We start from the raw sequence: 27,813 nt of genomic DNA, 5'->3' as shown, positions 1-27,813 counted from the left end.
TATCCCATTTTGAGTTATACATATTCTATTTATAAGCAGTTTTATGTCTTTGTGGCCGACTACTGGAGCATTTACCCTATGCTTCTTAATTCACTCAAAAAGTTTTAAGGCAGCCTTTTCTTGCTCAATTTTTAAAACTCAAGTCAAAACTCCTCATAAAAGCAAGGACTCGCCCTTTTACGACTTTAACTTGATTAGTAAGAGACTTAGTTTGCAATGTTTTAAAACAGATTATTCAAAGATTGAGTTAAATACATAGATCAGTTTGACCACAAATTATATGTAATTTGGCAATTGGCCAAGTTAAGATAATTCCATCTGAATGAATCTAGTAGGGGAAAAACAAAATAGTAATAGGATTTTTATGCAAGGATTTTGTAATGTCACTAGCACCTTATTAGTTTATTGCATTCTCTAAAATAAAATTGGGGGAAACAAAAAAAAAAGAAAAGAAAATGATTTCATTTCATTCGGAAATGTAAAAGCAAAATGGTAAGACCAAAATTATGTTGTAAAATTATAAATCAATAAATTTTTGTTATGAGAATACAGATTGAATATAGTTTAGATTTAAAAAAAAGTGCTATGAAGAAATTGTCATTTTTACAAAACTGCATCTAAATAATTAAGAGGCAAAAGCGCACATCTGTAACGAACAAACTGCCAGCCACATAAACTAATATATGCACCCATTTCCACCAATAAACTGGAAGTTTGCCTTTCCATATTATTGGTGATCAGACGGTATTTTATTAAAGTTCAACTAAAGTTAAAATATTTCATCAGCCCAACACATTCAACAGCAAGATTTTATGTTTTAGCAACTAACTTACTTTCTTTTTCAGCAAACCTTGAGGCCCAATTACTCTTTCAAAAATATGCTTTCCAACATGAGCATCAACCGCACTCAAAGGATCATCCAAATAGTATATATCAGCATCATTGTACACAGCCCTGGCAAGACTAACTCTTTGTTTCTGTCCACCACTAAGATTTATACCCTACAGAAGAAATAAATGTAAACTTAAAATTGAAAAAAAAAAAAAAAAAAAACAAGTTTAATAACTGGGATAAAATTCAGGGTTATCAGATGTACTGGATATCAAGGGGCAGTCCCATATTATGAAAAATTGTCCCGCATCCCGGGGAACTTCCATACAGGACAGCTAAAGTCCTGTATTCTAGCTGATAACAATATTTTACAGAACGAGACATTACTTCAAGCAGGGGTAGAAGTGATCGACTTGTCACATATAGGACATTTTCCACAAAAAATATAGGACAAATATAGGACACATTATATGAATAGTTTTGCTATGAAAAATAAAATAATACATACATATTATTTATTTATTCTTATCAATGATTTTGTTTTAAAAAAAACCTTCAAAAAAAATTATAACTTACACCTGAAATGACTTTCCTGTAGTTGAAAGGATAATTTTTGAAAAAAGTGTACTTTGTAGACAAAAAAAAAAAAGTGAAATTTATTGATAATTAACACAGCAACTCACAATTTTTGCAGGGATAGAAGTGTCTCAAACATAACTTATATAAATAAATAAAAACAGTCTTTGTATTGAGAACTAACAGGAAATAACCAATGCTTTGTAGCACAAACATAGATATTTTGTTCTATAAAATTCCACGAAAAGAAAAGATTGCAAAAAGACTATTATAACATTCCAAACAGAAAATGCACTGAACACGAAAATATACCCGCGAAAAAAAAAAAAAAAACCACGAAAACAAAACCAAAAAAAACCACGCTGGAAAACAAAACAAACTGCTGTTGCCAAACGCAAAATTCTAAAACCAACTTCAGAATTCGTTCTCGAAACTCCACCCACTACAGTGACATCATATTGCTGTGGCCAATGAGAGAAGATGCCTGTTGCAGGATTTAGTGAGTTGTGTTTTTTAATTTGAAATTCGTTGCACACGTACTTTCGACGAAAAATCCGAAGTCAGATAATTTGTCTACTGTTGTTTTAAAGAAATAAATTGGATAAAAAACAGGAATATAGGAAATATAGGACATTTTCCAAAAATATAGAAAATATAGGACGATTTTCATACTTTTTTTGAAAATATAGGAAATATAGGATATATAGGACCACTTCGACCCCTGCTTCAAGGGAAAAACATAAAGTAAAACAAAAAATGTGAAATAATGAGAAATAAGAAAATCATGTGGCAGCAAACGCAAAAATTGTTTTTGTTTTGATTTGGTTGGTATGTTTTTGCTTTGGCGGCAGACCATGAGGAATGAAATGTATTCTTGTTTGCTCATTGACTAATGTTGCCAATATATATCTGCACATGCGTCGTCAATCGCAATGAAAATGATTTTTATACTTTGATAGGCGACATTTTGGGAAGTTTAATGCTTTGTTGCGATTGAATTTTTCAGATTTATCTTGAATAGATGTCTCAAAAAATCCCCACTCCCCTCCCCCCTCCTTTTTCTCTCCTAGATGTGTGTCCCGTATTTACTGTTCTTAACTCTGGCAACCCTGATAAAATTAGACCAACATGCATCAGAAATCAAGTAAAAAACAATTTTCAATTAAAAATACAGCTGCTGCAAAGCACTGTGAGTTGCTAGCTTTGTTCTGACCACTAACTTTTAAAAAACAATAGACAAAGGCAGCATTACAGTAAACTCCAATTTATCAGATAACAGATTATCATTACATCAATCAACAATCAGGAACATGTATTTCTGAAACAAAAAGAAATGGCTGCTTTTGTTGTCAAAAAATTGTAATTTTTAGCTCAGTTGTATTTGTTTTATATACTTATTTGCTAATTTACTTATTGTGCTTTCTTCATTGTACATACACTTGTTCTTTTTTTATGTTAAGCACTGTTGTGCAAAGATACGAAATACTTTTACTGTACTGGACATACTTCCACTGTTTCTAGATATCATTGTGCATGAATACAACCAAGTTTTTGAGAAAGAACAATTTTTACCTTATTAGTCCCTCATTTTAGTCTTTTGCGCTTTATCTGAGATTTTTGTTATCCGTGGCATTTGTGCTACCCAATTCCTCGGATAATCAAAAGTTTACTGTACTTCACTCAATTTTATTTTTCTATTGGGCTATAAGTTTCAAGACAAAGTTTATTACCATAAATATATTTAGTGAACAGCAAAAAAAAATATTTGATAAATTTATCAAGTGTTTTTCTCTATTCAAAAACTTCAATATACAGTGAAACCTGTGTGTAACACAATACTGTCTATAACATATTTCCTTTGGTCCCAACAGTATGTCAGCATAAATAATCAATTTGTATATAACGATAACCTGTCTATAACAATATTGTTTTAGATGTTGTGGACAGGTTTTACTGTATGAAAAATTATTTCACTAATTTAGACATCAAACTTAACAAATTTCAAATTCATTGCAAACACAGAGCAAAATAAATAAGCACCTTCTCTCCAATTTCAGTTTGATCACCTCCAGGCAAAATCTCCAGATCTGGTGTTAAAGCACATGCATCTAAAACACTTTCATACCTCTTAGACTCGAAAGGCTTAGTAAATAGTACATTCTTTCTTAAGGTAGCATTCTGTATCCATGCTTGTTGGGGAACGTATGCAACAGATCCCTTTAAATTAAACAAAAATAGTTTTAACATGAAAACATATCTAGAAGTATATGATTTTTATCAAAATTAATTAATGTATTTTGCATTTAACATTATAAAACAAGCATACAAGAAAACACTTGTTAATATTAAGGTTGTCTTTAAATGATGTCATGCTTTGAGGGGGGGAAGAGAGTTCATGAAACTATGACAGTTTGCAGAAAAAAGGAGGGGGTAACAAGAAATATGACATCATGCATTACAATAAGCTTATGAAAAACAGCATGACATGTAATGGATGAGGGGAAGGGGGAAGGCAAAGTGTGACACTTTGTGACACAAGGAGAGAAGAGAGTCAAATTTTGTTGAAAAAAAGTGTGACATCATTTATGGACAGCCCCTTAGAAAGATAGATGGGATCTGTGTAGTCCATCTCATTGTTTGTTGTTCAATAAATCTAATTATTACTAATTGAACCTAATGTGGGACTTTCTGACTTTTTATTTAAAAAAAAAACCCCTTTGGGATCATATTGAATCATCTAGTCATTAACCTCAGAACAGAAAAAATATTGAATTTTCTATCTAGAAATACGAGGGGGGGGGAGACCACTGTAGCCTCTAAGGTATTGTAGAATTAAAACACATTTTTCCTTTCTCCTTCTGTAATATGAAAAAGTGCTATTCACTCTAGTTTAACTTCTAACCACCTCTTTTTTGCCGTTGGATGGTATTTCAAATGCTAAAATACTGTCAAATGCCTACCACAGCCAAAAGATGGAGATCCTTCTCTGAAAGATAAAATAACTTTAAATTTCATATTTTTATACTCTACTGCGAAGGAAAAAAGAGAAAAATTTTTAAAATAAAAATAATACAATCTCTCAAACATGATGCAATTAACTTAAATTGCATATTTATTTTTAATGACTACCGTCATTTAAACATTGTATTAACTTTGCACATCACAACTATTATGGAATCAGCAATTTAACCCGTGTTTTATTTCATTTTCTTGTTCATTTTTTACTTTCCTACACTTTGTACAAAACTTTAGCAAATTTGATTTCTGACTATACCAAAACAAAATATGCTCTACCATTTAACAAGCAAAAACTGAGTGATAGACAACAGAAATAAAAAGAAAAAACAACTGCTTCTGTCATTGAACTTAAACAAGTTTAAACTTTAAAAACAATAATAATTTTTGTGTATTTCATACATGTTCATACTTTTACATTGACTTTTCCAGACCACTTAACCATATCTCCCAGCAATGCAGAAAGTAAAGATGATTTTCCTGATCCAACTTGTCCAACAACTGCAACCAAGGATCCTTCTTTTGCAACGAAATTCAAATCAGTCAACACAGGAGGCTCATCTTTTGTCCAGGAAAAGTTCCCATTTTCAATGACCACAGGATCTTCTGAAACAGCAAAAGCAGTTTTGTATGCAATTAGATGAACTGAGGGAAAATGGCAACATAGAGAATTCATTACAGACAACATTCAGCCTGCTTAGCAACCTTAAGTGTGAAATTTATAGAAAACATTAGTGAGAAATTTTCCATACACTTAAGACCCATGGCTCCAGGAATTCAAAAAAAGTGGTAACCGGAAAAAATATTTATTAGGATGCAATACCATTTTGAGTGCTAAAAAAATCAGGACCAACATGTAAAGATTAAATTTTTTTACAAAAACACAATACCGACCCCTAATTTAGGATCTCTAAATTCGGAAAATCTTTAAAATCAGCCTTTTTTTTCCAAAATTCCAGGTTTTTTTCTTTCTCCCTTTTTTTAATTCCAAAGAATATCACCCAAGAAGCTATTATTTCGATAATTTTGTAAAAAATCAATATTCAAGTCTCTCAATCAAACTCATTTTTCTCAAAAAGTTCTTTTTTTAAAACCTTAAGTCCTAAAATGTTGTTTTTCAAATTTTACTCCATTTTTCTTTTAGAAATAAATTCTGTGATTATTTTCACCCATGATCATAAATTTCACCCAATAACCTTGCAATCTGCACAAATAACTTATGTTTTTGCTTGATTTCACTATTCTTATACCGCTGAATATGTGCCTAATTAATGCATTAATGCATAAACAGCAAAATACAGCTACCAGCAACACATTGAATGAATCAAAAACTTTCTAAACAAAAAAGTTATTTGACTATTAATTGAGAAAACATAGCAATTTTTCAATAAAGGTGTGTATCAGCATTGATGTTTCCATAGTACTGCCATTTTGGAACGCCTCAAATCCGCCATGTTTGGTTTTGTTCCAAAATAAAATGTAGTGCCGGCCATTTTGGACCGCCATGTTTGGTTTTGTTCCAAAATAAAATGCAGTGCTGGCCCTGAGCATGCTGATTTGGGATTTAAAAAAAAAAAATGTTTAAAGCATTGAATTTTTTAAAGTATTTCATGTTAGCAAGCTGAAAACATGGTTGTCGTTTGCATTTCATAAGTCTTGCTTAAGACACACAAATGTCTTCTATACATATAATAAAATAAGATGTTTGTGTGTGTGTGGCCCACATCCCGGGAAAACGGTAAGGCCTAGAAAGATGAAATTTGGTATACAGGTGCAGTTTTTGCTGAAGATGTGCATCTCGGGCTTCGATTTTTGATATCTTAATTAGAAAAAAAGTTATTTAATGTTTTATGTGATTTTTACCACTTTTTAGTACTTTTAACCACATGGACCCCGAACCAATCGCGCCAGACAAACATTTTTTGTACTATAGTGCTGGAAATTTAATTTTAAATGTGATGAACAAAAAAATTTTGAAGATAGAGCAATTTTTGTATTTTTTATGAATTTTTGAAAAGACCTTTATTTTGCATCTTTTTCTGGGTAAGATTTTTTTCTAAACACATTCCGTGAAAAATATTGAACCCTCAATTCTAAAATTTTAGTTGGTAATAGTAAAAACATTCCGCCCCCTTCAGAAGAAAAAAGCTTTTAAAAATACGCAATTGATTTTTTTTACAATTTTTTTAATGCAGAACACAATGCAAGCTGTTCGCTTGCCGGCTGAGTTCCGAACTTACCTCATCACGTGATCCAACTGAAATCGTTTGCCTTCTCTTCACCTTTTTTTTTAAAATAGTTTTTTATCTTTTTGCAAGTGTTACTTTTTGCAAACTACGGGGAACATAGAGCCTTCTTATTGCGGGCTATTTTAATTAAATAAATAAAGCCCACGGTTTTTTTGCAAGATCTTTGTTTCTGTTACGGATTGGCGGTTAGCTTAGGTAGATACAGAGATAGATAGAGATTGAGTGGACAAAAGTGTTTTTTTGGAATTAATATGTATATAAATAAAAAAAGATTCTTAATTGCTGTCAGAGGTAGATATGCATAGATCATTTAGATGGATAGATAGACAAATATAGAGGTCGATATAGTAGATGGACAGCAAGAAAGAGACATGCCCGTCATTTAAGGAACTTCAACGGAGTGTCAATGCTCCCCCCACACACACACCATGACTTTGTAAAAACAATGCTTTCACATAAAAGTGGAAGTGCTATTATTTTTCAACAGAATTTGCATGAAGAGTACGCCGTTTGTGTCTCCCCTCCCCCTCCTTTAAAAATATTTCAAACGACGGAACTGGAGATATATCTAGAAGATACTTTATTCAAATTACTAATGATATAGATAGATATAGATTGATTGATACCGTGACGAAATTTATTCAAGCAGCCGCCAAAAATGGCAACATTGGCGTAAAAAGGCGAATGATAATATTAATATATAGAGAAAAACATTGATTAATACCATCGCTAAATTGTCTAAGCAGCAGCCAAAGGCGGCAACCCTGTCGCAAAAAGGCGAATGGCATAAAAAGGCGGACCAGCTGGTCACCGTAGGCGGCTAGATGAATGAATAAATACTTAAACTTTTGAATTTTCATTCATCAAGCATGAAAGTGTAAGCAAAACTTTACTGTTTACATTAATGCAGAGGTTCCCAACCTTCAGACCTCAGCAGATCCCCTCTGGAAAAATTACAAACTTCGGGACCCCCCCTCCACTTCCGACGGCACGTGCAAAAAAAAAAAATTTTGACACAGTTAAACATTTTTTGCTTTTTTCTCTTTAAATTTATTTATTCATTGTTCAGGGATGAAAACAGCCCTAAGTCAAAAAAGAGGCAAGATTGCGAGACTTAAAATTTTAATATACAGGGTGCTTCGTTTTAAACTGCAAAACCTTTATTTTCACAACCGTTAGTCCTAGATGTTAGATGTTAACCGTTAGTCCTTCCAATTGCAAAAATGTTCAAAAACAGATGCGTACTTAAGATATTGAAAGTTTGAAGCAAAAATAAAAATGAGTCAAAAAATATAAAACTTAACTTTTTATACGGGCCCTAGGTCCCCTAACTAATATTTAGAGAAATAATCTCCATTGAAAAATATTACTGACACAAAAAACTTGACATTTGTGCGACCAAAACTCATGAAGATATTCCAGTCTAAAGGGACCATACAGGAGATGAGATTGGAACTTAACGCCCTTTCAGAAGAATGACAGGTCGTCAAAGTAAGAAAAACAAGGTATTCATATTTTTCATTGCTATTCAAAAATAAATGTAAGCCATGACGTGCAAAAACACACTACAAAATCTTGAACTGTTTGAAAAACCACACTCTAAACACACATACAATTTTAAGCACTTGTTAACCACTATATTTCCCCCCAAAATATGTTATTGACGCTGAGTGAAAAGTTGTGTAAGTCACAAAACACTATGTTTCACATCTCGATGAATAATGGTCGTAGTAATTTTAAACTTCTTGGGTTGGAATTATTTTTTAATGGAGATCATTTCCCTAAATGTAAGTTAGGGGACCTAGTGTTGGTGTAAAAAGTTAAATTTTGTATTTTGTGACTTATTTTTATTTTTATTTCAAACCTTCAATATCTTAACTCTGCATCTGATTTTGAAAATTTTTGCAATTGGAAGTATACATCTAGGGCGAACGGTTACGAAAATAAAGGTCTTGCAGGTTAAAACAGAACACCCTGTATATATATATATATATATTTTTTTACATTACGCGAAATTATATTGATACTACACTGGCGTTTAAATATTTTTTTTTACTAGTAGAAATGCTAACAAATGAATGAATAAAATAAGCTTGCATTTATTTAAGATTTTAAGAGCTATATCAATTCCATTTACCATTTTCAATTTCCCATAGCCCACAAATCAGGTGAAATTAAAACTTTATAATGTGACATCTAATGCTATAAAACTTCCATTTAATTAAATACTTAATACAAGCTAAAATCATTGGACATCATAATTACAAAATGACATTATCAGTGTGGCCGGGTCCGTCCGAAGAGCTGACGGCGCCCAGACGAAAGTTTCCTGGTGCCCCCCAGCCCTATACACACAGAAAAATCAAGTTAGTTATAACATCAATGCATAATACATACGGGTAATTCCATGTCAAGTGATCCAAAATTTGGGAAATTTTTTCCCTCACCCTTTTGTATTTCTTTGAAATTTGGCTCATCGATTGTACCCTTTGAGGTAATCAAAAGTCCAAATTTTTAGATTTTTATCTTTATTATTTTTTTATTTATGACACTTTGATTTTTCGAAAAACCCGCTTTTTTTCATGGATGCTTGAACATAAAATGGACGATAACTCAGCACCAAATATAGATAGAAAGATTTGGTAAAAAACATTTTAAAGTACATTAGTTGCTGTTTAATGGGATATGCAACATGACTAATTTCAAAAAAAATTTAATTTTTAAAAAATGAAATTTAAATTTTAAATTTAAATTTCTCAAAAAAGGTAAAATGAATTTTTTTTAAAAATTCTCAAAACTTTTTGTGTATTTTATCTTTATTTGTGCAAAGTTTCAAGTTGGGATCTCAATGGGATCATATTTTTATGAATTTTTAAATAAAATTTGACTTATGAAATAATGATATTTTTCAGATTCTAACTAGTTAAATATGCGATTCTCTCACTGGGGATGGTCTAGTAAGTAGTAATTGATCATAACTATGCTTGAAATGAGCTGACGTGAATTTGTAAATTGGCAAGCACCCCCCCCCCCCCCCCCCCCCCCCCCCCCCGCACCACCACTTTTATTATTTTTTTTTCAAAACTATTTTCAAAATGTAAAAAATAAATAAATGAATAAAAAACCAAAATGAATAGTAAACATATAAAAAGCCGGTAGATGTTCATCTTTAAAGCAAGACAAAGTATATTACCCCCCCTCCCTACACTCACTCACACATACGATTAACACTATACTAGTATCACGCTTCACCTGATGCTTTTTTTTTTCAGACCAAGTGTTTCTTCTTCAATCCGAACTTCACAAAATGTACTTGATTATTTCACTATCTGATAAGGAAAGTTATGATTCATTTCGTCCCTTACCCCTGCACCAACTTTCAATTTTGGATGGAGGAAAGAAATAGTTTGCCCCAAGATCACAGCAAAATAGGAGTGTTTCCCCCCGTGTTGTTTCATTCTTTTTACACTAAACTAAAAATAAATCTAAGTGTCAGGTCATATGTCTGTCCGCATAAAACTAACTGTCTTTCTACAACATTTGGAGTACAGCTGTTTTTTCTTTTCTTTAATGCTAGTTTTCTTTTAATTTCACTTGTAAACGAGAGCAATGCAGCGAGATCTATTAATACATATATTAAAAGCAGTTATAGAACAAACAAATTTTGCTAATTTGAGCATAACCTTCCATGTTGTTATGTTTCATTCCAGATTGCCCCCCCTCCCCCTACCTAGAGTGCCTTGAGAACAGAGTGGCGACAACAGCGGTGTTTCCCCCCCCCCCCCCGGACAAGCGTGGCTGCAACTTTCGTCCAGGCGACGAGAGAAAATTTTGACTGTTTGGCGATTTGCCACCAAGTGTGAATCGTTATCGCGGTTTTGGCAGCAGACGTGACTTCAGCTTCTGAAGCATTTCGCACAGGCTACTGAGTTTATCTCCATTCTTTCTTTTCACTCATCCGCCAAAAACAAATACATATATAAGATTTCTAAGAAAAACGAATTTGAAAGTGATAAGCGACATCACCATTTTCTTTAGATATTATGTGTTAAGTGTGCGTGAATAGTAAATGACAAAGTGAAAAACACAAAGTAAATGACAAATTTTAACTTTCACAAGAGAAACAAATCAGGGAAGAAGACCATTACTTTAAAAATGAATATTAAAAAAAAAAAAACGACTGAGTCGCAACTGTAGAACCAAGAGGAAAAATTGAAAATCCTTTTAAAAGACTTACATTATTAAAAATCAATGTCAAGTATTTTATTTGCTATTGAATAGAAACTGGCAACATATTGAAATATCATTTTAAATCATTGCTTTTAATTTCCTTTTCGTCCAACAATAAATTCGTTTATCAATCGCGTGAATAAAGGCTTAGTCGTTATTAAAATCTGCGTTTTTAAAATGTTATAATTCGAATTCTATGAAATATGGAAGTTCCAAACACATTCTATCAGACACGGAAAAAAATTCTCTAAATTTTGATGTTAAGTTTAAAAAGATTTAACTATGTTTTCACTGCAAAAATTGCGAAAAACCTTTTAGACGGGTTTAATTAATATCTTCGTAAATGAATGCCATCTAAAGATGCAACCTAGCTAAGAATACTCTCGATCAGCTCTCCTTTCGAACAATTTTTTTTTTTTTTTTTTTTTCAAAATCGGTCTATCTGTTTAGGTCAGTTTCAATTTTCTCTATAATGAATCATAAATAATAAGCAGCTTCATAGAATAAACTTTAAATAGTTTCCATATAATAACTAATATATATTTCTTTTTCTTTCAATAAAGATGCATTTTATTCTCACATAATTATTTCCTTTGAGTAAAAATATTACGGGATGAAACCCATTTACAAGCAAAACTAACTTCTAAAACCCGAAAATCAAACACTCCTGAAGCGGAGAATGGTTGCCGCAACGTTAGTGAAGCCAAAAAGCTCGCCAACACTATCCGGAATCCAAAATCCCAAGATAAATGCTCTATAATTAAATCAATATCTCGCTTAGAGTTCCAAAAATGATAAAAAGTGATAGCCTATACATTTATGCACTTGAGACATAAGGTGAAATGCCAGTACAAAACTAATTACTCACAAAAAAAGCGTTTTTCTGAGACCCATCCAATCTTCCTATGTTAAGTCTACGACATTTTCGTCAAGATGCCTCCGGCGGACAGACGCGCTTTCCCGCTTCTCAGGGGGGATGTGCTGTCGCCACTCTGATCATTCAAGGCACTCTACCCCTACCGTCCCACTTTCCGAAAGAAAATAAAGCTGCAAATGAGTGGCTCTCTTCAGTTTTTCTGACTTTTAGCTTTTATGACCCCCCCCCCATTTATAAGCTTTAGTCACTACTGATGTTTAGCAGTGTGCTAAACATCAGGGGGGGGGGGGGGGTGGGGTACCAATCTACAAAGTCATGTTAGTTCATTTCAAGCATAATCATGATTGATTACTACTTACTAGACCATCCCCAGTAAAAGAACCCCATATTTAACTAGTTAGAATCTGAAAAATGTCATTATTTCATAAGTCAAATTTTATTTAAAAATTCATAAAAATATGATCTTATTGAGATCCCAACTTGAAACTTTGCACAAATAAAGATAAAATACACACAAATTTTTGAGAGTTTTTTAAAAAAATATTCATTATACCTTTTCTGACAAATATAAATTTAAAATTTAAATTTTATTTTTTAAAAATCAAAATGTTTTTGAAATTAGTTATGTTGCATATCCCATTAAACAGCAACTAATGTACTTTAAAATGCTTTTTACCAAATCTTTCTATCTATATTTGGTGCTGAGTTATCGTCCATTTTATGTTCAAGCATCCATGAAAAAAAGCGGGTTTTTCGAAAAATCAAAGTGTCATAAATAAAAAAATAATAAAGATAAAAATCTAAAAATTTGGACTTTTGATTACCTCAAAGGGTACAATCGATGAGCCAAATTTCAGAGAAATACAAAAAGGTGAGGGAAAAAACTTTGGATCACGACATGGAATGACCCATACTTATTTTTTTTCCTATTAATGAACAGAACAATCAGAGGGCTATGCATAATACAAATTGAAACACAAGCAATGAATCTGTTTTGAATATTTGTGAAACATTAATGCCCCAAAAACTTTTCGAAAAATGGAAATGTTAAAAATCCAAATATTTATCTAGTAAAATCTTATCCCATTAGATAAAAAACAAACAATTAAAACTGGTTATTCACATTGATCAAATTAAGAACGCAAATAAATAATTTGCTGATTATCAATAGAAATGTATTTATCAAAGTAAGTTAAAATAAATTTCGATCTGGACTTTTCCAATGATTCTTTTCAAGAGTTTTTTTGGTTTTACTTGTACCAACTTAATACCAGCTTTCATATATGTTATAAATAAAAATGTTATTCTTTTGCATCAAATATTTGTTGTAAAGGTTTTAGGAAGAAGCCCAAAAATACTCAACAACATCAAAAATCACACAGAATAGCGTTTTTGGAGCTCTAATTTCGAAAAATCAATGCCCCTAATATTACAAAATATGGCCTTACAAATTGCATTTTAAGACTTGAGTTTAAGAAAATATTCGAGCAACGGTGCTCATGATACCTTTCTTTAATATCACATGCAATGGGTTTTTTAAATGACACTTACAAAAAATGTAAGTTGAATAGCCCCTGAAAGTAAAACACTGTTTAAATTTTTTTAACGATAATTTTAAACAATTTTCCTGGGAAATGCTCCAGATCCTCCTATTCATAAAATCTTCAAAGTTTGACTAAAAAGTTGTGTTTTTAAAACTTCAATTTCGAAAACTTGCGGGGGGAGAAGGAACTGATTTCAATTTATTTAAAAAAATAATCGATCGGAAAGTTTCTGAGCAGCTCCCTCCCTTACTGTAATGCCAATAAACATGGACTATAATCACGTTTTTAAGACTAAAATTACATTTATTAAAACTAAAAGTTTCAAAATCTGGACCGGACAGCTTTTTCAGCCTGGACCTTTTTTCCTATCCAATCAAAAAGATTTTTTTTCTTCTGATTTTAGAATGTGCTCCTTTAAAACTTTTTTATGGTTATGTCACTGCACGCAGGGGCAGAATTCAAGCACATTTGGTGAGAGCTAGACAAAAGAGAAATGTCTTTCGTTTGATTCTAAACAGTTATATTTTCAGAAATTGTATTTGCTTCTATGATACAAAGGAAACGAAGACTCAGAGAGAAGAATATTTTCGTGCCCTAGGAAAAATAGAGATTCATTGCAATGATTCTCTATTTTGTGTGTCTATGACTGTGTATCTATGATACACAAAATGAGGGGGTACCCCAAGGCGCTCCTCGTGAAAATGTCGTTTTCATGTGAATGTCGTTGTGTTCCGTCGAAACGAGGGGTGCCTTGCGGCGTCCGGGGCGATTGCCCCACTGGAGCAACTGGGTATATTCTATAAAAATCACTCAAAACTAAACCCAATCTAAAACTTTTCGAGCGTTTATGGTCATTTTAAGAACTAGCATAAAAATGATTATTTTTAAACTGATAAAAAAGTTTTAAACACTATGCCATGATTTGAGACTATAAGCATCTTACATTTACTATATTTGCATGTCTGTCATAATAAAACAGCACAGTATAATTAAAATGAATTTGAATTTATTAATATTTTTAAGAGCTATATCTTTGGTAAATCTGATAAGCATTAAAACTAGATTTGAAGAATGATGTTGGCTTAAATAAACTCGGATGGAATAAGATAAACATTTTTGAATGGCTGTGGCAGTCTTTATAAAAAAATAATAAATAAATAAAGTATAAGAAGGGTTGAAAATATTAGTCAACTAAAAGGTATTAATGTCTAAGCAGTAGAATGGCATAGCAGATAAAAATTAGAGTGTTACAGAAGCAGATGCAATTGGATTTCAAAAGCTACATCTAACGATTGCACCTACTGTCACTCTCCAGCATTTCCCCTTTCGCATCTATTTCACCCTCTTCACCAACAGAAAAAAGTTCCATACTTCTTTCTACTCAAGAACGAACAAAAGCCTTAGCATGAATCCTGATGGGAAGGTGGAGGCAGAAGGGAGGTGAGGGGTATTTGCACAATCAATCGCTAGAAAGTGGTGTTTCAAAACAATGAGAGTACAAGTCTTCAGCAAAAAAAAAAAAAAAACATACAAGAAAAGTTGAAAATAATAGTCTACAAAAAGTTATAAAGGTTTAAGTGATAGGATGGCATAGTAGACTAAAATGAGAGAGTGTTATGGAAACGGATGCAATCGGATTTCGAAAGGCATAAATGCTGACACTTTCTACGTAATTCTCGAGCTTTTTTCCCTCCCCATAGACGAAACGAAGTTCCTTTCTTCTTTCTACCATAGAAAGAACACGTGAGTTAGCAAAAATCCTGACAGGAAGAATGTTATCACGATCGATCGCTTGAAAATGCTTGGCGGCCGGGAAAGGAAAAAAATACAAAAAGCGGAAAATCAAGGATCTGCGGAAGATTTTCATCCCTGATTGTTCTATATATTTTTCAGAGTTCTTCTGTGGTTTTCAGTCTTACAGTATTATCTTGAGTTATGCAAGTAGAATTATATTTGAAATTTAATTAGAAGTAAAAATGTTTTATTTGAAGTATAATACCTCGGCTGTAAAAATGTGCCTCAATTTTCGCATTTTATTTAATATAGTTTTGTAACAATATGAGTTTCGTCATGTAGACAAAACTAACTAATGTGCAGTGCATTTATTACTGTGAGTTCGGAGGAGGAGGTGGGGAGGCTGTTACCTCTTGCATGTACTTAAACAAGAACTTTTTATTCCTCATAAAAGTGCTTTCTTTTTAAATTAAAGTACCGTTACCTGTCCGCCAATCTCAATTACATTTAACGTTTTAGCTGGATAACAACGCGGACCCCCTGGCATGGGCTAGCAGACCCCCGAGGGTTCGCAGATCACAGTTTGGGAAAGTCTGCATTAATATATATATCACATGAAACAAAACAGTTGACTTACTTTCAGAGGGATCATGTTTCACAACGTCAAGATCTAGTTCATCACTTTGTAGATATTTATTTATGCGCTTTAAGGCAACAACAAACTGTAATTAAAAACCAAAAGATGAACTTTTTCAACAGAAAGTATTAATCAATACATAATAAGATCATTACTTAAACACATTAACTGAGTTTTTAAAAAGAATTTGAAAATAGATAAGAAGTGGAAAGATTTTAATATTAGACAAAATCAGTTAAGAAAAATATACCTTAAAATTGATTGCAAAATAATAATCAGTAAGTAAAAATAAAGAAAATAAAACAAAATATAACTATGCAAATAATAATAATAATAATAATAATAATGTAATAAAAAAAGGCACTTATTCTCAAAATCTAGATTAGCAGTTCTTTACAAGTTTTGCCGGAGCACCTTGCTTGCTAAGCATTATTACACTTCAAAAATTTTCTATTTTTCACTCCACACAGGACACAGTAAAAGAAAGGGAAGAGAAATAAGAGAAACAGTAAAAATCACTGAATGTTTACATTCTTAAATGACATTCAAATAAATAAAAGGAGGAGAATGTGGGGCAAAGTGAAATAGCTGGGAAAATTAATTGTGAAACATTGCTCTTTTTTGCGCGACCTATGTGGTAGGCAGGCAAAAAGCAGAAAGAATGAGGAAAACAATCTGGTTGATAGGACAGTTGTCATTAAAACGGGAGAGATGATAAGTCTGTATTATGAAAGTTCAGAAAATAAAAACGAACAAAACAAAAAAATATTTTGAAAACATTACAATTAGTTTAACTGCAATATCTGTCAAAATTCACATTTTAGTGTATAACCCACTGTTATATCCCATAGTGACATTACAACAAACAAACAAGAATTAAGCAAAATTATAATTTTACCATAGCAGTGTAAGTTACTATCATAGGAAGAAGTGCAGTAGGAATTCTAAGAATGTTGAACAAAGACAGAGATACGAAAGCCTTGTTGGCATCTAGTACATTGTTAGAATCCATAAGTACATAGGTAGCAAAACTAGCTAATGCAATCTGGAAGAAAAAAAAAATCAATAAAAATTATGATTAAAGTTGAAGACTGATACAATTCAGATAAGAGAAAAGTTTGTACAATAGAAACAATTTTATAATTGTACACACAAATTTGACATCAATTATATTTGTGTTTAAAACCTTAAATTTATCAGCTAAACTGAAGAATTAGCAGACTAACCCTTAAACTTGGGCGGGAGGACGCCGTGCCCAACTTGCCCTTTGATTCTTAGAATGCGCCCAACTGGCTGTTTCATCGGTAAAATGGTGCCCTGATTGCCTTTTTGTTCATGTTTTTTTACTGGCACCTTTTTGATTTAAGATTCTTACCAGGGAAAGGAAGGGAGCCAGTATCCCCTCACCTTGTTTTCCTACAATGTCTTTCTTCTAAGTGAAAATAGCAAATATTTGCCCCTCTCCTCTCAACTTAGACTGCCATTGAGTTAACTATGAGAAAAGCATGCTTTTCATTATCAGTTACCAGAAGGGATAAAAAGTGGCCTGGGCACTGTAGAGACTAAACAATGTTTTCCCAAGGACTTTTCACTTTGGGAACACTACTGATAAGCCACTACTGAATTCCCAGGATCACTTCTTCCTTACTCCTTGCCTCAGGGTTTGCATCGCCTTTAATTCAATAATGGGGGGGGGGGGGGCGGATGTTTACACTAGTTTCCAGCAAAGAATACTGGCTGTCATCCTTCCTCCTTATCGGTTCATGACTAGGGTGTGTTTTACTGTCCAATTGACACATGTTTTAAGATACTGTATGCCCCGCTTAATCGGGTAATGGATAAACAAATACCCTGCTTATTTGAATAAAACCTCCCGGAATCGAATATTTACTTATAGACGCAATGTTAAAGATTCCTGCTTAATCGAATAATTTCCCTGGACAATCAAATAATAGGGATCAGCTTTCCTATATATTTTTGCTGAGAAAACTTTTGAATTAATTAGAAATAAATAAAGTTAAAACATATGTTGAAGAAAAAATATTCAGTAATATTTTTTGCCTACAACAGGCGAGAAAAATAAAATTCAAACTTAGGGATTGCAATACCGGTATACCAAATACCGGTATTTCGAGCAATTTTGCATTTATGTAATACCAGTATTTTCGGTATTAGCTGAAAATAATAAATAGTTTTAATTAAAGAATTTTCAATATAACTTATTAAATATTTACTTCTATTTTAAATGTACATTTCTTTCACCCATGATACAGAACTGAAATCAATCTATTGGTGTAAAAATGTAGCTTCAAAAGCATGAAATAAATAGAATTTCATTAAACAAAAGAATTTTGTGCACCATGTATTTTTTTTTTTTTTTTTTTCATTTCCCTGATCGCTCATTTTCCCTTTTGGGAAAGTTAATTTCGAGTGTAAATTTGAATGCCCCCCCCTCCCCTTATCCAATGAACAATTTATTCAAACCATCAATTGCAGGAATGCTTTATGATATTTTTCTTAAATATTTGTCTCAACTGTACTAAATTTTGACAAAAACTGTTTCTTGTTAGCATTACAAATGACAATCTGTTGGCACTAGCATTGGTTTGTTGTGCTGTCTCACTATTTGGCTTCATACTTGGCAAGATAATATTTAGAAATTATATATTTCCTTGAAAATTTGCATAGAGGAAAGGCATAAATATGTTCCACAAATTCAAAGATATTTTCAGATATTTACACAATTATAATAAGGAAGAATTTCGAAAAGAAAGCTAAAACGAATAAGAGAAACTAACAAAGTCAAATTTAGTAAAGTTTATCGTAAATTTCAAACCAAAGGGCTAATAAAAAGGAAACACAAACCCCTCCTGTTCAAGAGAAAATGATGTTAATATTGGAAAAGTATCGTCTCTTATGAAAGAAATTTCAACTAGCTTTAAATTGAAAAAATAATAGAAATACACACAATACAAAAGAAACATACACACAAAAAGGTTTATCCAAAAATGACATGCAACAGACCGAATTTTTTTGAAGATAAAATACTGTTAGGCAATTAAACTAGAGAATGCGTATCAAGCATTTTTAACAGTACCACTGACCTGAGTGAATTCAGAAAGAGCAGTCCCAACTGTAGGATCTGTATAAGTTGATCATTAAAATGAGTTCCAGGCTTAGAGACAATTCAATAGATGTATTATGTTTTTTACTAGTATTGGTTTTTTATTATGACATTTGTTCCTTCATTTTATATTTGTTCACAATAGTTTTCCATAATGATACAATTTTTGTACAAAATTAAGAAATGTCGCAACAAAACAAATGTTTTCAGGCAATTTCTGAGAAATTTCAAATACCAATATTAATACCGGTATTCCGTATCACATTTAAAAAATACTGAATACCTGTATTGAATTTTTGGTCTGGTATTGCAATACCTATTCATACTCCATCAAAACATCTCCACTATTCTATCAAATTTGTCTTTGCTGTTACAAAAGAAAAAAAAATAGCACATCTTGAAAATTTAAAAAAAAAATATGTGAGTACTTACAAGAAAAGGAGCTGAAGTAAATACGAAAGTTATAGCTGCATTTAAATAGGCCTGGCTTCTGAGACTTTTTACTTCTGAATTTCTTACATTCAATACTTCTTTTATAAATGAATTTTCCCATGCATACAATTTCAAAACTTTGATGCCATTTAAAACTTCATTCATTAGTTTAGTTCTTTTATCTTTGTCTCTCATGAGAAGAACCTAAAGTAAAAGAAACAATTGAAAAGTCAGGTTAAATGTTTCATATCTTTGACCTTAATTAAAAGTAAATTATTCATTTAAAATGGATTTTAGAAAAGATAAATAAATAAAACACAGCAGAAACACATGAGTAAAAATTATATAGTTAACAACAAAAAACCTATTTAAATAGTATAACTGTGTAATAAGGTTCAAAAGCAAGTAATAAGGACAAAAAACAAATGACTGAAAAGCATAAACTACAATGAACAATCATTACTGAAAACTTTTCAAGTAAAAATGTAAACACTTCAAACTACGGTATACTCTATGTACCACAAAGTTGGAGGGATGCTAAAAAAAATTTGAAAAAATTATTTTTTGATAGGTACGTAAAACGTAATACGTAATAGTTGAATGATTTCAATTTTTAAATGAGTCAAAATTAAATTGGAAAGAATTAGAAAATACAGTGATCTAACGTTGTTAGAATTTCTTTAAAAAAGTCTAGTATCGGGGCTTGGCAACATCTTTTTTAAAATGATTCTTCTACCAATTTTTCTAATTTGACAAATAATGGCAAAATCAGTTTTCTATGTTTCTCAAGCACTCTATGTTAGAGGAAATGTCTTGAGAAGGAAGAAAAATTTGTGCTTGATCTGAATGATTTGTTTTGCATCACAGCACTTTCTTTCTTGATGCCCCATGGGTCTCAAAGTCAAAGGGACAGCAGGTAGGCTTCTTTGAATTATTTCTGGCTCTTCAGAGAAGGGTGTGAAAGATTCTTGAAAATATATCTCAATTTGCATCAACCTAATGGACTGTGATTTTTCCTTTTCCAATTTTTATTTTGAAATAATATGCTATGTTTCAACAAACAAGGTTTTAAATGAACTCTTCAACATAAGAATTAAAAATCACATTAAAGAAATATGCAAAATCAAGGTGCATCATACCAAGTTTTTTGAGACGTCCAAGTTCAAGATATTAAGAGTATACTCTACTTTAATTAATATTTCTTAAGACAGTTGCCGAGTATGAAATTCTTAGTTATTCAAAATAAGAAGCATTTACAGCACTTTTAAGAAGAAAGAAAAACTGTGATAGTGTAAAGAGCTAATGAAGATAAGAGTTACCTGAAATTTTCGAATGAGAACGCTGATAACAGCATTGAGAGGAATCATTAAAATCATCACACCTAGTCCTCCAAGTGTTGCATAACCCAACTGTTGCCACAATAGATACACAGCAATAACAATTTGAAGGGGAGCTGACCATAACAGATTCACCAATTGAACATAATCCATGACTCTCTGTGTATCAACAGACATGAGATTTACTATTTCCCCAACCGTAAAGTTCTTTCTTGCAGCGTTTGAGAGTACAAGAGCCTATGAGAGTAAAAATAAAATTATTTTCTGAGTTAATAGTTACATATAAGTGTTTATAATAAACAGGTCTCAAGAAAAGCAACTTGATTTCAATTTGTCAGATGTAATTTCAATAGCTGCAATACTTTAAGTTTTAAAAATTTACAAGCAAGTTTAGCAAAGTGAACCTCTTTATAATTGCATAAAATTTTATAGATAATTTTAGCAAATCAATAATTTTAAAAAGCAGACAAACTATTTACATGTTACCAGTACAATATGAAATATTGGCATTTCATAGAATACCAGATATTTTATGCATTGCCAGGGACATATAATAAGCATTTATTTCTGAAAATTTTTTGCAACCAAGATTTAAAGCCAGGTTTTGAAACATTTCAATGTTATTTTACCTTTTTTTGAATTGTTATGGTTTACAGTTGTATCACTTATGTTTCTAAAAGTTATAGTTTTGCATAAATTTCAATTTCAAACTATATTTTCAAAATTTTCACCCACATTAAGTATCATACAAAAGAAAAATACAAATAAATCATAACACTTTAAAAATAATGTCAAAACAAATGAGCAATCTTCAAAAAATAAATTACCTAAGCAGAGAGCTATTTGTTACACATGCTGCATACTTCAATAAGGAAACATGACTACATTTAACTCTCCCTCCCTACCCCTTTTGTTTAATTAAAAAAAGAGGAAATAGAATTTATGTTTCAGGACAATGAAACATTCTTGAAAACTATTCCAATGGAGTGAGTATAGAAATGGACTGACACACTTTAAAACTTCATTTAAAAAATCTTTTATTTGTGAATAATGTTTTGAAGTGTGCCAATCCAATTCTTTACTCACTCCATGTATGAATATAAGATCTTTGAAAGCCTAAAAGAAGTCAATAATATTCCCTTATTAGGAATATAATGAAACAGACCTCCTTGTGGTGCACCCTGGATAACCCAGAATCTGTTACCGCATCTTCCCTAATGGATTCTCCAACCTGTATTGAATGTAAATCTGGACAAGTCATGGACGCTACTCATCAGCACAAATGCAATGCACTAAATATTTTTAGTTGTGTCATCGAGAGGTATTGGAAAGCCTGTGGTCTAATAACCAAATGATCAATTGACCCCGCATTTGAGAGATAAAATATTCTATTATTTGTTAGTTTACAAATTCACATATGTTTAACATAACAAAATTCAACAGATATTTCATAAATTTATTATAAAAATAAAAATTTAGCAGCAATCTTATCAACTAGTATCCGTAACAGGTCACATGTTGGATGAAACTGAACATCACTAACATATACTTTGTGAATTGTAAGGTGTACGCAAGCAAGTGTACTGAACTCAGCAGAAAACATTTTGATACCTGAGCTAATAAGTCAAAGAATTAACATCAAATTCTAAGTAATTATATTAATCTAGTATCTGTACATTGAAGCAAAAACATTCAATGTTAGATTTTGACCAAATTTAGTTTATGATAGAAATCTTTCCACAAACAAACATGGGCGCCCATATGCGAAATGGTTTAGCAGGATATTTTCCACATGGAAACCAATTTCAGTACAGATCTGAGTTTTTAAAATTTGACATTTTTAATTTCTTCATTAATGGCTGGAGAAGAAATGTTTTTACATTTCTGCAGAGAAAAAATGTATTAAAAGCAAGGCAGTTTGTATTTCTAAGGGGGGGGGGGGGGCTTGAGCCCTATTTGCCCCCTCCCCCTACATGAGCGCCCATGTAAACAAAGTAGTTAACTTTTTGGTGCAACAACCAGTGTGATGTATAGTGCAGCTCTGGTTAGTTGAGTTGTGACTTTGACTATGTTTACCTGTTTTAAGGGAGTTTAGTGAAAAATAGACGCGTTATTGGCTTGGATTTTAGTTGGAATATTTTTGAAAAACTACTAAGAAAGTTTCTCAACTCAACTTAGCACCCGTTACCCCTCCCTATTTACTGAAACAGAGATAAACATTGTCAGAGTCGGAGCTCAACTTCTCAGAGCCTCCCAATAGTGCCCTAGTGCTGTTATACTGCCGTGATAAGCACAAAAGTCATCTGCATTTTTTAAAAATAAAAATTGAGTTTTGGTCACTAGGTGATTCTTTGTCACATATTTCACCTAATATATTGTTTTATGGTCATTTTAATTTGTCAATGGAAAATATTTTTAAAGAACTGAAAAAATTGCATTTGAATCAGAACTTTAAATGGCAATTTATCATTTTGAACTCGGCTGCAGATTTAGCTTTTGTGCTTAGCATGGCAGTGTAGCAATCACATTTACCTACTTTTCTTTACTACCTACGTCTTATAATATTTGTTTATTCAATGATCAGAGTTTTTATTTAGATCAAAATCAATCACTTTCACTAGTGAGTGAAGTCTCATTAAAATAATTTAAATTTATATGTGCATCCCTAACAAAGCATAAGACAATAAGCTCTTGAAATATTCTAGTGGGAAAATTAAATAGAGCCAAAAAAATTAATAAACTTAACAACGACTTTTCTCAAAACTGATATTTTTCATATTGATTGTTCTTGCCCTAAAGTAAAGTAATTTTTTGAAATATCATGTCTTTGTGTTCACGTACAGAGAAAAAACATGCATGATGTAATTTAATGTGCATTAATGCATGATGTAAATGAAACATTTCAAATAAGTAGTTTTATAATTGTGCATTAAAAATTACTTTCACAACAAATTTCTTCATGATTTTTGGATACAAAAAAGGTTACAATCTAACTGCTACATATGAGGATAAAAAATGAATGCAACATCATTGCAAAAATGAATTCAACAAGCATTGTTTCAAATTATACATAAATATATATGCTGTTAATGGTAAGGATAGAATTAATTTTAAAAGATTCTTACTTTTTTATACACAACAGAAATAATGCAGGAACGTATGCGCATTGCAATCACATATATGCGATACTCATACTGACTATTTAGAAAAGATTCAAGCATCGCTGCAAAAAACATACCCGCAGCATAGCTCAATCCTTTCCAAAATGGTTCATTGGTTCCAACAAATGCAATAAGCAAACTAGAAAGAAAGAAATATCAATAATAATTGACACCAAAGTAAACTATTACAACAACAAATCAATTGAGGTCATTTGTTTTTGCTTTTGTTGTTAAGAATTTTTTTCTGTGTTTATAACAGCCATAAATTAGTTAGAAATTGTTAATTTTTATTAATGGTCAACGAGAAACACATAGGCTTTCTTGTTTTGTATTGCCAGCATTAAAAACACACATAAAAACTTGTATTGCTCAGTTTCCGAAATTAAAAAAAGAACTTATCAAGCAAATTACATGTTATTTCAAAAGATCATTAAGTCAATGAAGGGGATTAAAATATCATTGCCCTAATTTTAAAACTAAAGTTTCAAACAAATAATGATCAACATCATCATGTGTTTTGGGCTTACAAGGAACTCTTTTTTCTCAATCCAGGAACAGTTTTGAGTTTCCAGTCGTTAAGGGGCAATCCACGGTATTTTTGACATTTATGTCAAGTCCGTAAAGTGACCTTTTTTGCCATAACTTTTTAATTTACCGTTTGATTTGAAAATTATTTTAATTTGAGCTGGTGTGTTGGTAGGAAAAGATCAAAATAAAATAATATGCTAATCAAACAGTAAATTAAAAAGCTATGGCAAAAAAGGTCACGTTATGGACTCTACATAAATGTCAAAAATACCGTGGAATGCCCCTTAAGCAGAATTTTTTAACATTCCATTTTTGACTGTCGCTTAGCACAGAGGTTCTCAATCGGTGATACGAGTACTTTTTGGGGTAAATGAAAATCTGGAAGGGCTATACGATTAACTGCCAAAGGGTACATAAAAATTTATTAATAAATAAGAGCTCAGATCAAGGAAAGGAAGTAGTTCCCTAAGTGATATCTGAACTTTTGCTGAAGTTCAGCATTTGGCTTTAGAAATCGGATTAGTTTTTTAAATACACGCATATGTCGGTTTTATTTTGTCATAATTTCAGTACATTGTTAAATATTTTCAACTTTATGAGGTGTTCCAACGCAGAGCAGCACATCCATTTAAATCAAACACGCCAGCTGATAAGAGCTCAAAAACAGTTGCTGATCTCTAATAATTCCGGAAGTAGGTAACTAGTGAGCGTGACGTTAGATTTCGTAACTCGTTTTTTATTCCGAGCGTCGTGTCGTCATAGTCAAAAACTTTACAAACAAGTGTAGTATAAAACAGCTAGCAGACATTGTTATGCAGTACCTTTTGTGGGTTACGATAATTTACTTTCACAAATTTAAGGGTGATTTTCAGCTGTATTTAACAATGCCAGAGCCAAATATAGATAAACTTTAAAAAATATACAAAATGCGTTTTTTTTTTTTTTTTTGAAGCCCAACATCCCCACTAATTATTTTCATAGACTTATATTCATTTTATGTTTGACCTTAATAAAAACTTCACAATAAAATATTCATTAAAATAAAATTTCTTGTTTTTTACTTAAATTTTTATGTATTTGAACTTTCAGCTAATCTTTAACTAATATAATACATTTTAATTATAATGAAGCATTTTTGTTGTTTAACTAATGATGCACAAAAAAGGGGCATAAAGATTGGAAAAGTTTGAGAACCACTGGTTTTCCAGGCTCCAATATTTCAAAGTTAAAACAACTAACAATAACTACAAATTATTAAGCAATACATAATATTTGTACACATAAGTAAACTAAATTTAAATTTAAGATGCATTGTCATGCACAGTTAGAACAATTATAGCAAAAAGCAAGCAACTTATTTATTATTATATTTTTTAATGAGCATAGAAAGATTCAAAACATAATAAGAGGCAAACACACAAAGATTTAAACATTTTAAAGGACTCACTCTAGTAAAATAGGATTAACAAAAGTAATGGTACTGGCTCCAAATTTTAACAGCCCAGCAATGAACAGTTCACAACCAAAGCTTTTCAGAATAGGCTTCAATATACTCAATTTAGAAATGTCTTTTTCAATATCACTTGGAGATATTACAACCTCAACAGAGTCTGCATGCAGTTCTCCATCCTTCCTAGAATATCTCCTAGACAGCTGATTTTTGAGTTTGTGACGATGACTATAATAATAACAAAAAAAAAAAAGAAAAAAGAGTGAAAATATAAAAACAGCAATGTTTCTTGTTAAATACATGAAGGTAGATAAATTCCTTACTTGCTTAAAGTATTTACTAGAGGTTGCCAATATTTTTCAAACAAGGCTTGTAGGTACTCAGACTGGTTAATTTCACTCAATTCCCACATGTCTGCTGATGCTAGAGGTTTCTTATATCCTAATATGGCTAATCTAAAAAATGAACCAAAACAAAATACAGTGAAACTTTGGTAAGTCTAACTTCGATTAGCCGAAAACTTAGAAAAGCCAAAGGACATATTTTTTTCTTATCTAACTGAATGGAGAACTAATGTTATCTATTTTTGATAAGCCGAATTTTGTTGAGTTGAAATATTCGATAAGTCAAATTTTATTTCATGACTGTCGTCAAAGTTTCTTTGTTAACGTAACTCTATAAATCGAAATCTTTTTTTTCTTCTCTCCAAAAAGTATGAACAAAAAGAAAGAAATCGGTGTCATTGCATTGCATCAAAAGGCACATCTATGCAAAGTGGATCAAATAAATCTCTGAAGCCGATTATTAGCACATAATTTGGCAAGTTTCTTTTTCGTTTTAAATTATTCTTTACTTTATTTCCTGCCATAGAAAAGAAAAACCTACTCATGGGGGAAACCAAGGCTTTGATTAAGGACAGCTCGAAAATGGGACTTAAAAAATGATAGGGAGGGGTGCGTATATTTGGAATTGTGGAATTATTCGAATTATTCGACTTTTAGTGAAAACGGGGGAGAGAGGGTCATGAACTATTTTAGGGATTTTGTGGTATTTTACGAAACCGCTGGTCTTTCCAATACTAGCTTTTTTCTTTAGTTGTTATAGGAGGCTCATATTTGTTGTGCCGTTTCACTGATTCCTTAACCTTTAGGATGGAACTTTAAAATAGACTATGGGAACATTTAAAATTTTAAACTACCAAGAAAAAGCTGAATTTATTCGATTGTAGCGTAGCAAAGAAGAGGGACATTTCATTAAAATGTGATGTGCCTCTAAATTTTCAACAATTTTTAAAAATAAAAAAAAAAACGTTCGATTGGTGGTGCTTCCTAAATTCAACATAAAGTTATAAATTTGTTTTCCAATCTATTCAAGCTCTTGAATTCATAGCATCATATTATACATTAATTATGTCAAGTTCTATTGTCACCTCAGAACAACAGTAAGACATCTAATCCTAGGAATAACTGTGTTGCTTTGAGGCGACGATATATATGTATTATCTTTGATGATACATTATTCTATTACTTTTTTGCTCGTATTATAAATTAAATGAGTGTCAGTGATTGTATCTTATTTTTTTTCCATAGTTTTGTTTTTGTATCCGATAAGACAAATTTTCAATAACTAAAATTTTTTTCGCATTCTCTGCAACTTCGACTTATTGAAGTTTCACTGTATAAGGATTTTTTTTTTTACTTATAGCAGCTGTTTCCTAGAAGTACATATAAAAAGTAAAAGAAAAAAAATTTTAGAAAATTCATAAAAAATATCAGATTGATGAACAAGTGGTAAAGAATTAGCAATGATTGCCAAACATTTTTTCAAACCTCGCTTTTAAACTTAATGGCTTTTTGCAGACTAAAATTTCAAAACAAAAATGCCCATTGCCCCCCCCCCCCCAAAAAAAATCGCCTTCAAAACAAAAATGCCTGTTGACATGGTATTTCCCCCCCCCCAAATGCCATCTCCTTTTTCCACAACAGCAGAATTCCCATTGATCAAATTAAAGCTGTCATTGCTTAATCAACATACTTAAGGTTTAATCAAGATTTCAGGAAAGCTAAGCACAGCCAATGATCTCCAACC

At 31.7% G+C, this 27,813-nt stretch overlaps 1 protein-coding gene across 1 annotated transcript in view; it reads right to left on the bottom strand.

Moving 5' to 3' along the window:
- LOC129233427 (multidrug resistance-associated protein 1-like) overlaps positions 1 to 26,153 on the bottom strand; it is a 51,381-nt gene extending 25,228 nt beyond the window's left edge. The window contains exons 1-10 of the mRNA XM_054867456.1: positions 26,049 to 26,153; positions 25,723 to 25,953; positions 23,712 to 23,886; positions 20,569 to 20,823; positions 19,250 to 19,453; positions 16,592 to 16,738; positions 15,694 to 15,778; positions 4,835 to 5,028; positions 3,448 to 3,624; positions 834 to 1,001 (exon numbers count right to left, since the gene is read on the bottom strand). Of these exons, the coding sequence (XP_054723431.1) occupies positions 834 to 1,001; positions 3,448 to 3,624; positions 4,835 to 5,028; positions 15,694 to 15,778; positions 16,592 to 16,738; positions 19,250 to 19,453; positions 20,569 to 20,823; positions 23,712 to 23,886; positions 25,723 to 25,953; positions 26,049 to 26,137 (1,725 nt within the window). The 5' untranslated portion in view covers positions 26,138 to 26,153. The remainder of the gene's footprint in view (positions 1 to 833; positions 1,002 to 3,447; positions 3,625 to 4,834; positions 5,029 to 15,693; positions 15,779 to 16,591; positions 16,739 to 19,249; positions 19,454 to 20,568; positions 20,824 to 23,711; positions 23,887 to 25,722; positions 25,954 to 26,048) is intronic.
- Between the last annotated feature and the right edge of the window lie 1,660 nt (positions 26,154 to 27,813).

Source organism: Uloborus diversus, unplaced genomic scaffold (assembly GCF_026930045.1).
Source record: "Uloborus diversus isolate 005 unplaced genomic scaffold, Udiv.v.3.1 scaffold_403, whole genome shotgun sequence".
NCBI lineage: Eukaryota > Metazoa > Arthropoda > Arachnida > Araneae > Uloboridae > Uloborus > Uloborus diversus.
The sequence above is the reverse complement of the archived record's forward strand: the minus strand, read 5'-3'. Positions and strand labels throughout refer to the sequence as shown.